Genomic DNA, 12,971 nt, shown 5'->3' on the forward strand with positions numbered 1-12,971 from the left:
AGCACCCAGGCCTGTCTGTTGGGAGCTGTGCTGCAAGAAGATCACCTGTGGTGAGCTGCTGTCCTAGGGCTGAGCTAGCAGACAAATGATACTCAGGAAACACTGTGCCTGAGCTAGAGGGTTGGATTCTGGGGGCATGGGTGAACCCGCTGATCCTACGTGGGCTGCCTATCAAGATAGGTAGGGGCCTAGTCAAGTAAGGTTGCACTGAGCCATAAGATGGAAATGACAAAAGGCAAGAGGGATGATGGAAACAGATTTACAGGTGTGTGTGTGTGCTCCCAAGGGCATGGGTGACACACGGACTTACTTTCTGGAGGGACCCTATCTTTGTGCGGGCATCCAGACAAGCTGCGATGATGCGGGTAAAGCCCAGTTACGTGGCCAGTTCCATCACACCCCGGGGTTGGACACTTGCTCTCTTTCTTTTCTGTTCTCGAGGGATCTAAAAGCGACAACAGGTGTCAAGAGAATGAACTTTTTTTTTTTTTAATACCAATTGAAGACAAATGTGAAACTTAACAATCTGAAGAGACCTTGCTACATCAAGAAACAAAGCAGGTGTCGGGACAGGCTGTGACATCAGACTTTTGCATACTTCTTTGGTTTGGGGCAATTTTTTTTTTTAAACCTTAAACAGTGTGATCACAAATCACAAGATATTTTACTTTTTAAACTAGAGGAAAACAAAATAGACTCTCCCTACCTTAACTCTTGATTAATTATTTTCCCGTGTGTTACATGATAAGCTGTGTTGCTCAAAGAAATCAAAGTAAATAAGATGAAACAGTGACCTTCTTAGAGAACAATCTGTATCATGATCGTTCAGCAAATTGCTCCATGAGACTCAACCAGGGAACATAATGCCATCCAAACATTAGAGGTGGAATTTCTCTCTTACAGAGTGCTCTGATGGTATATGCTATCAGTAGCAAAATTTTACTGGTGTTGAAATTTGTGCTCTTGCAACACTGCTCCATAGCATACTAATTCAGCGCTTTTCTGAAAATTAGCTGATCTCTCAGAAGGCACTGTAAGCAAATGGCCAAAATGGTGGAAATCCCACCTGACAGAGGTGATAGGCAATCAAAAATGTTTCAGAAGCTGCTGCAGCAACCGTTTGTTTAGATTTCTTCATCTGTACTTGGAACCAGAGGAAGGCTCTTATAATGCTGTGCATGCATAACAAAATTAAAAAGTAATGGTCTTAAACGGCCTTTTGGCTCTCTGTAATACCAGTCCAGGGGGGAGCAGAGCAAACATTTGGTCCAAACTTGAATGCCAGATGCCAGAAATGCAATGTTATCACTAATAAAATTATTTATCTACTTAGAATTGACCATAGTTCATACACGTGCAGAAAAAACTCCAGAAAATATTTCTAAGATAAAGTTCAGACCAAATAGCAATACAAGTGCATGAAAAACTATTTCTAAGTCAGTTTTTGAAAACCAGTTGCACAGATCATCAATTGAGAGCGACTGCTATGATTTGATTCAGGGGATACAATAGCTAACACTTTCTTAGAACTTTAGTTCTTTTATGTTGAGACCTCACTATCCACGCCAATCATTAGCACTATAAAGCATTTTTTACTTTTGGTTAAGAATCATTTTTTTATACTTAGTAAAAGAGTCTGCTTAAATATTTTTTTAAAAAACTATTATTAAAGATTTTCTGCTAACATCATTTACATGGACTTAGCAGGGAAATGAATGAGGGAAATATCCCAGGAACAAACGTCACTTTGTTCTTCTCAGTACTTCTTGGCCATAAACTCTGAAAACAAATCTAAAATAATGTTGTTGTGTCTTCCATTTCTAAATACCTTCTTGGAGCTTTTCTTGTAGATGCAACCTAAAAATCTAACAACCTTTTGAGCAATTTTGTCACCCTAGGTGGTTTAATTTAATTAATGTAAATATAAAATAACAACAGTACAGTAATAGTTCCAAAGGAAAAATACTGATTATTTAAAATAATGAACTAGTGATAAAGTCTTGATAAGACACAAATAACTTTTACAAGACAAAAAAGTAAATAAAGCTGTTCTTAATTATTAAATGACTCTTTTTCATCAGGACACTTACAATTTCCCAATGAATTCTATTGTTTCACAGATTTAGAAGGGGTTATAAGTTAAACACAGATGTGTATTAAACCAATATGGTTCAGAAACAAGTCCTGTTTTGGAAGACCACAAGGGCATAATCTCCTCTCGATGCATGAATGCCAAGAACGTGGGTCCTTACCCCTTTGCCATTGCTTTCTTAAGTCTTGCAACCCCATTCTTCTTGAAAGCAAACATATGAATAGACACAAAGCAACTGAACAAGCAAACAGACCAACAATTCAACAAAAAACTTTTGCAAGTATATCCAGAGAAACAGATTGTGCACTGAATTGAGCTTTCTCCCCTTCCTGCCTTTGTACTGGAGGAGAAGAAAAATGGAGTATCACCATGAACATATTTACTTTAATTTCACTGTATCACTGTCATCCCATTGTTCATCGATTTGCTCGAGCGGGTGCCAGTAATGTCTTCATTCATACCTGTCGCATGCTAATGTAGCCCGATGGAGTACTGGGGGCTCTTTCAGAGTCAGGGGGATGAGGACCATTGTTGTTACTGTTTTTGGCATATCGAGTATGCCACAGTAGTATGCCATGGGTACTTTTATTTAAGATTTGGATAACATTACTCATTTACATTTAAATTATTTTAAGGAGACTGTGTATGAACAAAGTTGGTATGAGTATTCTCTTCACCTTACTGAAATAATAGAGAAAATGAAGAGAGTGGCTATAAATTTTCTAAATTTTATTGTAGAATTGTTCACTGCCATGTTCATAACATATCCCATATCTTCTGTCTCTGCCTCTGTGTCTCTCTTTTTAAATAAGTGTGTGTGTCTCTGTGTGTGTGTGTGTGTATGTCTCTGTGTGTGCTGTTCTTGCTCTCCTCTGCTTTAGTTATTTGACTCTTAATATAACCACAGACATCTTGAAAATAAACTTGGGAATAATGTGGAATATGATGATAGAAAACATAAACCAATCTAGAAAAACCTTGAGGACGTGATAAGAATCAGTGCTTTCCAATTCAGAAAAATCAAATTCCTCATAGAACCCCTATTTTCAGGGAAAATGTGCATCTTTTATCTGTTTATTTATTTATTTGTTGCATATTACTCTACCCTCACTCATTTAAGGAAAACAAATAATTGACTTCCATTTTTGCAAAAGACAAAGCAAAGCAAGACAACAACCATAGCAAAACAAAATGAGTCAAAATCTACAGAAAGCATCTGGGTTGCAAGGGACCACAGAAACCAAAGAAGCCATGGCAACACAGAACCTGCAAATCCAAAGGACCCCATTTCCATAGCAGGTCACTAAAGTTCTCAATGCCAAGACCTCATTGTATAATAACCCCCTCTATAGAATTCTGGAATATAAGCTTTATATATACATATATACACACACATATATATACATATATATAATTGTTAACTGAGCAATCCATAAAAAATAGCACTCTTTCTATATAATTCTCAAAACTCATCTAAAACTTTCTCAAGAAAATATCATACTTAAACACATATATTCTATGTCATCTCTCACACACTCAAAATGAGTCTGATGCTTCATTGAATGAGGCTGTTGTCTGTAGGAAGACCAAACCTTTGAGGGTAAAGAGTGACTGCCCCTAAAAAGTCTCTAGCCAGCCCCCTGAAAGGATGATAGTCAGAATCCAGTTAAATGTCTCTGGCGAAGTTCATCCCCAATTGAGATTTGGTTTGAGTAATTCCCTACTTGCTATTGGAGACGTACACACATTGAGAGGAGAATACACACCTATGTCCCAAAATTAACAACAACAACAAAATTTCATGTTTTCTGATTATTTGACATTTTTACAATTGATTTTCAGACCGAATTTATGTCTTCCTTATCAGATCCACAGTTACCACCGCCCCACCAAACAAAGCAAATTTTGGGGGTGGGTGGGGATTGTGGGTGGAGAAATAATAGGGGAGGATTTAAGGAATCACCAATTTCATTCTTGAAATGACCTCTCAGAGTCTTGCAATTGAGAGATCTTCAACACCAAGGTTTTACACAAAATTAAGTGATAAACCACCTCATAAATGGACACAATCCTGGTTGCAAAAACAGTGAATCGCTATGTTGGGAATAGGTAACTATATTAGCTACATTAAGATATGTGGTTAGATACATGCAAATATGTGCTGATATATTCCATAAATGAAAACCTAGTTTAAAAGCCATATTGGTATTTTTCTGTTGTTTTCTAAGGAACCACGGCTGTTTCCACAGAGGAATGGAATCAGTGAGGGGAATGAATATACTAAAGAAATTAGTATTGATCTCAGTCCAGGACACACCATGCCTTGCATAGCAAATGGATCCCATTACTTACTATCTTAAGATAATTAATGTGCAGTCACTGCCCTTGTCTTATGTTATCGGTCATTCTGTTACTGTTCAATTTCTATCAGGGATGTTTTCTATGGGGGCAGTTTCATCAATAACTGTCATTTGATGATAATTTTATAAATCATGATGCCACCTACCCCATCCAATTTATAGAAGACATGCTTCATTCCTGATTGACTAATTGTTACATAAAACCTTGCCACTCAGAATAGATAATGGTTCATTTATAAAAGCTCAGGTACAGCCAAGATTTTCTATCATATGTGTTTTTGCTCTAACCCTATCTTTCCAAGACATGAATTTCCACTAAAAGATTATTCACCTGCTCTGATAATATGACATTGAACTGTTTTAGTTGACTTCCCAGACAAATATTTTATTTGTTTTTCAGACACATAGCACCAAATATAACTGGAATTAATCCTAAGAAATATGCATTAGAGGTATAGTTTAGTGTGTTGTATACTTTCACTGGAGACTACTACAATGAATATCTTTTACTTTAGCTCATGTTTTCATGAGTCAACTTACGTTAGGTAGAAATATTACCTTTACCATAGTATGGCTTTTTGACATGGCTGTCACTGGATTTAGGCTTTCTCTCATCCCCAGGGAGTTGTCTTGGAGACTGCTCCTCATAGGACCTCATAGTGTCCCGCCTGCCGGCTTCCATTGCCATTTTCTCCCTCATGGCCTTTGCTCTCTCAGTTTCCAAAGCAATGGCTTTCTCAAGGAGAGTTAAGTTTCCCTTGGTCATATCAAACACTTCCTCAGACCTGTCCGAGTTCACAGAAGTGGTGTCGTCATCTCTTTCGTGATACCCATCCTCCTTAGCACAGCTGGAGAAAGTTCTAGATCGGGGACTCAACTGCTCCTCCAGCCTCATCAGGTTCATCATGTCCGAGTAGTTCCTGTCCGGCGTCCTTCCTGGGAAGTCGTCCTCTTGCCGGCCGTGCTGGCGGATGTTCATGTTCTGCTGCTGACTCCTCTCCTGTGGGTTGGTCTCGCTCAGTTTCCTGGCCAGGTCAAAACACTGGTTCCTCAAGCACTCCAGGCTGCTTAGGCACACCTCCTCATCGCTCTCCTCCACCATCTTCTCCATGAGACCATTGTTCATGGGCTTCCCTAACATGACATAATTCATGTTCCGGTTGTCTTGCTGAGACATGGAGTCGGCATAACTTCTGTCGTTCATGTTTTCTGTGAGCACCACACCGTGCCCTTGTGCTAACAATTTGAGGGAGTCCACGGTTTCTCTCACCACATCACTGTCTAGGTCTAGACTCAACTCGCTTTTCCGACCCAGGTTTTCATTTTTGTCACTGTCATCTTCCAGACTATTGGAGGTATTGCTGTTCATTTCTGACTCAGTCCGGGCCCGGTAGGCTGCATCCTCAGCAATCTTGCCCAGATTGAGCAGGGACTTGGCCACCAGCTCATCGTAGTTGTCATACTCATCATTATTGTTGTCATCCTTCTCCGAGTCTTGCATGATTCGAGTATTGTGACAATTCATTTGATGATCTTCTGCAAAGAAAATAAAAAAAAAGGACAAAAAAGAAAAGAAAAGAAAAAAATGGCTAGAACTTGAAGTTTAGTGGCAATAGCATGGATAGCAAGTCAATGGGCTGTCAAACCTGTTCATGGTACAATGGAACCTCAAGTCCCACTTGTGGCTCTGTGGACAGGATTGGCTTAAAGAAAAGGGTGCGTTACAAGGAGGTCATCTAAAAAACATCCATAAACTACTAACTTCTTTAATCCATCTTAGATTAGAACTGCATATATGGCAAATATAATTTAAAAATATTAATTTTTCGTGACTTCTAAGTTTTACGGATCTTATTTTCTTTATTGGCTTTATTTTGTTTATAGCCCAACCAGATGCATTTTAATTATATTCATGATATTACTAGGCTTTCTAGGAGTTCATGAACTTTGCTTGTTGCCAACTCTCAAACAGATGTTCACAGCAATTGCTTCTAAATTGTTTGTTTTCACAGTGATGCTTAGGCAACAAGGAAGAAAGCCTGAGGTTCTTGAGGAATCATGCAGGGAAGCCCCCCACTTCAGGCGTTCTGGATCAGAAGCACGTGTTTGGGATGAAGTAAAATTATTTCGAATTTTGTACCTTAGAGACAATTTATCAGGAGACACTGTGCAGCAACAGGAATGCTAAAGTAAAAGTTCAGAGACTAAATTTGATTAATTGTGTTTCTATATCTGTATCTCAGCAGCTGTGAGAAAGTGAGAGAAAAAGTACACAATGACCCAATACCTATAAAAACCATGATTAGATGAGTTGGTGCAGCCAAGGAATACAGACAATACAGAAGTTAATCTGCTACAGGCAATGTTATATTCCTCCACCTCACAGCTTTAGGAAAATGTGGGTGAATTGGTTGAAATGATGTGTGAATAATGTGAAATATCATATCCAATTTACTTAGGACAATGTATTTGAAAAAAAATCATGTTAAACGTGACCTAAAACCCCTACATTTCATCAGAAGAACATCTGTTTAACTAGAGAACTATTTGTGCTCTGCATCACTCTTTACCGTGCTCCATAACTCATGTCTATTATGACAAATACATGATAAGAAATGAATCATCAAATGTATCCTTCTACCCACAAGACTGGATTTGGTTAACTTCATGCCACTATCACATCTGTTCTTCGTTTCTGTTCTACGAGTCAAAAGCCAGAGTGAAAAATCGCGTTTAGAGGTTATTAATGGGCTGAAGAAATGAGGTATATTGATTAATGGAAAATAGTCGTTGACTAAGCATTGAGTCTTAGCCTGGCCACCCAGGTACTTGCTTTAAGGATTTCATGAGGCCCCATCAGAAAGGGTATTTTTTTTCTAATTAGAGGATGTATATCAACATATCAATAAAAGAAAGCAACATCCTTGCTGACTCACACATCAAATCAACCCTTATAAAAAAATCTAATGTACCTTTCTACACATCACCATAAAATTTGCTATAGGTTTTTACAGAGAATATTGCAAATTGCATGACAATTTTTCTCTGTTCTGGATAATTCAAAAAATCACTTTCCTTAGTGCGTGGACATAGACAGTGCCAAATGGTTGAAAGAGGAAAAAAGAACCAGTGAATTTGATCAGAAATTCTGTGGAAGCATTTACCTACAAGATACGTCTTGCCATTTGGTCTAGGTTCCAAACTTTTAAGAATTGAAGTCAATCCTACTCTAACACCATTCTTAAAGCATAGAAGCCATATTCTCCACTCAATGTACATGCTTTGGTTTTCATATTTGTGAACAGTGATTAAAGATTCAACTTCTGGATTTATGCACTATACCATCTCTACAGAGTGGCTAACAATTTTCAGTAGACAGCACTATGCAACCAATAAAGAACCAACCATCAGATACAATGAAAAAATATGATTTGAAAACAAGAACATACAAATAGCATCCTGAAGCATTTTGAAAGTTGAGCCAAGAAAGAAAGCAAAGTAAGGTCAAGATAATGTTTATGATTTCCCCTTTACATTCTCCTATGATGTATATGTTATCATCCTGAAGACTTTGAGAAAGCAGAAAAATTAATGAAAAGCATGAATGAGAAAAGATATAGAGTCTCCTTGTTTCCTAAAATCACCATCAAACCTATACGGGGGGTGGGGGTGGGGCATGACAGTAATCAATATTTTAAGAAACTCTTTATTTTCCCCACCATGCTGCCTATGGATGTAATTTACTTCCCTACTTTCTTCATCACAGCACTGTCTTTTATTCATTTACCTCAAGTAGGATATGGGCTTATCTCTTATTTCTGAGCCTCCCAAAGATTCGGACACCTTTCTGCATCATGTAGGCAAGAAACATGTCTTGCATTTTTGATAATCAGATCATCAGAAGCCTCATCTCCTCTCCATGAAATATATAAATTACCTTCTTCTTAAGGAGATTAAATTAAAGTGGGACAAGTGCCCTCACACAGTCTCATAAGCACACGGATGAGAAAAGCTGAGAACAGGCTGGGAAGGGGTTCCTTCACATTCTGAAAACCCGGAAGGTGTAGGCTGCCTCCAACGTACCTTCCAGCTCTGGCTTCTAATAATGAGCACAGCAAGAGCAGATTTTCACACAGCTTTGGGAGTCATATGGGAATGAAAATCGAGCAGAAGTTACATAACTGGGACCGGGTCACCCCTATGCTGCTTCCGATTTGTGTGCTGCTAGTGACCTTAACCTGACCCTCCTTAGAAACCTCTGATACGATGTGTTGGGTAAAGACCTCAAATGGGGAAAAATGTTTTGCACATATGATGGTCTGATTTGTGGAGGCATTCCAAAGACAAAGTCTAGAAACTCAGTCTATCTGAAAAAGAAATTTGGGCACTAGCCTATGCCATCCAATTAAGGCTCCAAAATGCTGAGTTTTTTTTTTTGTTGTTGTTGTTCAGGTTACCCATAGTTATTAACACCTTCCAAAACGGTGAGATCTGCAGCTGAGAGTGGGAATGGCTAGGGTAACACAAGAGCAGTTGAGGATCCTTGTATGGTAATAGAATTTCTCAAGTTACTGGCATTCGCCTGCTTAAAACACATGTGAAATAAAGTTTGCCCTCAATCATGTGGCCTAATGGAGGGGAACATTCAATCCATCAATAGCAAGTTTTAAATATCTACTCTTCATCAACCTCCTCCACAGTCAAAAAATTATTTACAGTGAACTTTTTCAATTCTATCTGTAGTTTTTATTTTTATTTCAATCTATTTACCCTTTGATGCTTCTACTGAAAAAATAATGAAGGAATTATGATAGAAGGGACCCAGAGATTTCCTATACCTGCCAAGGGTTAAGCATATAGTTCCAACAGTCCACATATTGGATATGCCAATCACAAGCATTAAGGAGTCTATAGGACAAGTTCTTTATGCCATCAGTATTCTATTGAACAGGGAGACTGTGTGATGAGAAAAAAAAACCAAAATCATTTGCCAGAAAATTAAAGCACAGGTTTATGGTCTAAAGAAAAGATAATAACTAGAGGCTTAAGACCTGATCGAGGCATTCTCAGTTCTCTTTTTATAGTTTCCATTTAAAATCTTTCTTCTGGGGAAAGCTGTATAGTGACAGGCACAGGAAGGAATCAGCAGAGCGGATGTCATCCAGGTGTTCACCATTGGGGTGAACTCAGGGAAGTTTCATAACTAAGTGGAAATCTGAGATGTTCTGGTCCACTCACTTGCCAGGGAGGAAACTAGCCTGAGAAGCAGAGGAATCTGAGGCTCAACCCACATACCGTTCACTATTACTTACATACAGCTCTCATTTTTACTGCTGTTACCTATATTGATCTGAGTTGTACTTGAGCTTTAGGGAATGAAATTTTTAGTTTTTTATTTTTTAAATTATTATTATTTTATTTTGTTAGTTTAGGGGCCCACACCTTGTGATGCTGGGGGGTGACTCCTGGCTCTGCACTAGAAACTACTCCTGGTGGTGCATGAGGGACCGTATGGGATGTCAGGGATCAAACTGGGATTGGTTACGATGTACAAAGTTGATGCCCTAGATGGTGTACCATCATTGCACTGGTTTTGAATCTCTTTGGAGTCAGATGGTCAGATGTTGTTATAAAATTTTATGCTCTGGAGTTACAATTAGAAATCTTAGGTAATTTCTTTAAAAATGTTGTCTCCTAAGTTGTTTTCATTCCACCTTCATGAGCAGTCTGTCATGTGATGCAACAGGATTACTGTCCATCTCAGATTTCTGAATGCAGCTTAGCTAATGCTTAGTCACACCAGCACCCGAAAGATGCTCACTTGCTCTTCCTTAATTACAGATTTCCCCTCTTCCTAGCCTGGCACAGGGTGGTGGTTCTTAATGTTTCTAGTGGTTTGGTCTGATTGGAGGATTTACTTATAGTAGCAACCTTGGAATGTTGTATGGTGCTTGTCAGCCCAGGTTATCAGGGTGCCTGATATAATTTGGAGTTCATTCTGGTGTGAGACAGAGATTAGGAAAACATGGCATTGGTACTAAAGAGAATACTGGGGTTTACTGAGTAGGTAGGACTGAGTAAGTGAGGGATTGAGTAGTTGAGGATTGTGGGAAGCTGGAAAACCATCAGGGATAAAACTAAGCAGAGGAAGAGAGGGAGGGGCTGTGCCATCTCACTATTTCTTGCAACAATTATGTTGAATTTGCACAGCCCAAAGACCAGTTTTCATCTCACTTGAGTCCTTCAAACCCTCGGCCAGCATTTCCCAGAGCAGGTGATACTACCCCACCCTGGGATGCTGAAACAATTCAGGAGTGGGTAGTAGTAGTCTCAACTGCAATTGGGTGGGGGAACTTTTTGTTTGTTATTGATACAATGCTAGAGAAGGTATTGATCACTAAAGATTCCCACAGGTCTGCTAAGTAATGGATTTTCTGAAAAGGGAGCCAGTAGGCTAAGTAAGCTTGGAAACAATGGCCCATTTGAGACCCAGGCTGCACTCCTTCCTCTGAGGTAGAAGGGAGGGTTTTTAACCTGTCTAGGTGCTCATAAGTATAACAGCACTGCTGGGTGGGTGGAGTGTCTGGTCTGGTCACATTTTGTTCCTATGAACATTCAAGCCCAGACATCTCCCGAGCCTTTCCTAGCTTCCTCCACAATAATGAGGTGCCTAACTCACAGACCTCCATATTTATGCCCTTTAGCTCAGCAGGAAAGAAAACTGACGATGAGGGGAGCAGAAAAGGGGGCTGTATCTATAGTCACCTGTGGAAACTTTGCTTTTGTGTTGGCTAATTCCAATGGCCTTTCTAATGATGTGCCTTATTTTCAGTTTTATTGAAGAACTTCCACACTGTGTTTCCTCATAGTGACTGTTTTTCAACTGTGATTTCTAGGCTGTTGGAAGCAAAAGTGGCATGAGTACTATAGAGATGTCCACTTGGTTCAGATTCAGTCTCGCCATTTTTTTAGGATCATGGACTATCAGAGCTGAGAGAACTGTAGAGACAGAACAGTTGAAGCTCTTCCATTACATTTGAGTCAATGTAGTTCTTCATTTGGAGCCTGACTGGTTGCCTCCTCATGCCTGGGGTCAGGGTTAGCCCGGAATAATTTCCTGGACCTCTTCCAATGCACATATTTCTTCTTTCAAATCTTAGGAATATTATGGAGACTGCAAAATGTCATGTTATCAATGATAACTTATGAAAGAAATAAAAATATTCAAATTAAGAGCACATTTCTTTGGGGGATTGAATGATAGGCCTGGAAGACATACATTGCATGCACTACACCAGGAGTTCAACCCCTGGTGTTGCATGACTCCCCTTGAGTACTTCTAGGTGTAACCCTGGTTGGCCCCAGCACCACTGGATTCAAGAAGTACCACACTGCTAAGACAGAGCACTGAACCATGGAACCTGTAAGGCTAGTGCCAAGGACCAATGAAAGTGGCCCTGAATGCTGCTGCTAGGATCCCATTCACTCATCTCCACCAAGAAAAGAAAGAAGGAAGGAAAGAAAGAAAGAAAGAAAGAAAGAAAGAAAGAAAGAAAGAAAGAAAGAAGGAAGGAAGGAAGGAAGGAAGGAAAGAAAGAAAGAAAGAAAGAAAGAAAGAAAGAAAGAAAGAAGGAAAGAAAGAAAGGAAGAAAGGAAGAAAGGAAGAGAGGAAGAGAGAAAAAGAATGAAAGGAAGGAAGGAAGGAAGGAAGGAAGGAAGGAAGGAAGGAAGGAAGGAAGGAAGGAAGGAAGGAAGGAAGGAAGGAAGGAAGGATATTTCTGATCCTTTTGCATTCTCATTTGAACCATGAGAGAAGACCTATGGAGAGCAGGTCTCTCCCACCTCTCCAGAAGCAAAGAGCTTTGTAGCCCAGGAGAGTCACAGACTTATAACAGCAAGTACTGAGTTGTAATGAACCATATCAAATCTACTCTAAATATATTTTCCATAGGAAGTGCCTGTTTCTGGTACTTTACTTGATACTTTACCTCAAATTGTGAGAGATAGGGGCATTATCTTAGGACTGGGTCACAAGTTGGCTGCTGGAATCCACCACCGTATCCTCAGTGGTCCCTATGAGGGATCTCTTTTCTCTGATCATTCTTCTGCTTCTCATTTATTACATACTTAAACACATGGTCTGACTCTACTTTGACCATTTTTTTTGCTTGTTTATTTTCTTCTCTAACTTCCAAATAACATGACATTTTCTACCATAACCAGCCCTCTACAGCTCTGAAGCTTCTGGTTCTGGTTACACATGCAAGCAGAATTGCTGTAATAGCACAGCCCACAAACAGCTGATACTGGTGGAGGAGGAGGTTCTGGTGCATAGACACCACCCACAAACTGCACTCATGGCACTGGGAGTGCAGGAAGGAAGCAGGTTCTGAATTCTGCTTTTACAAATGAATAAAATATTCAAAATTTCTCTTAAAGGCTGTTTGAGTGGTGTTAGAGATATAACTTCATGATGCAGCATGTACCTCACATGTGTAAAAATCCTAAACCAGATCCCT

At 39.4% G+C, this 12,971-nt stretch overlaps 1 protein-coding gene across 24 annotated transcripts in view; it reads right to left on the minus strand.

Moving 5' to 3' along the window:
- MYT1L (myelin transcription factor 1 like) overlaps positions 1 to 12,971 on the minus strand; it is a 513,839-nt gene that overhangs the window by 110,581 nt on the left and 390,287 nt on the right. For 18 of the 24 annotated variants that reach the window (XM_055120044.1, XM_055120037.1, XM_055120036.1 and 15 more), the window contains 2 exons: positions 5,011 to 5,988; positions 311 to 445 (listed from right to left, as the gene is read on the minus strand). In XM_055120044.1, coding sequence (XP_054976019.1) covers positions 311 to 445; positions 5,011 to 5,988 — 1,113 coding nt within the window. The remainder of the gene's footprint in view (positions 1 to 310; positions 446 to 5,010; positions 5,989 to 12,971) is intronic. The other 6 variants (XM_055120034.1, XM_055120041.1, XM_055120047.1 and 3 more) reach the window with 3 other exon arrangements.

The sequence above is a fragment of the Sorex araneus genome, chromosome X, assembly GCF_027595985.1.
Source record: "Sorex araneus isolate mSorAra2 chromosome X, mSorAra2.pri, whole genome shotgun sequence".
Lineage (NCBI taxonomy): Eukaryota > Metazoa > Chordata > Mammalia > Eulipotyphla > Soricidae > Sorex > Sorex araneus.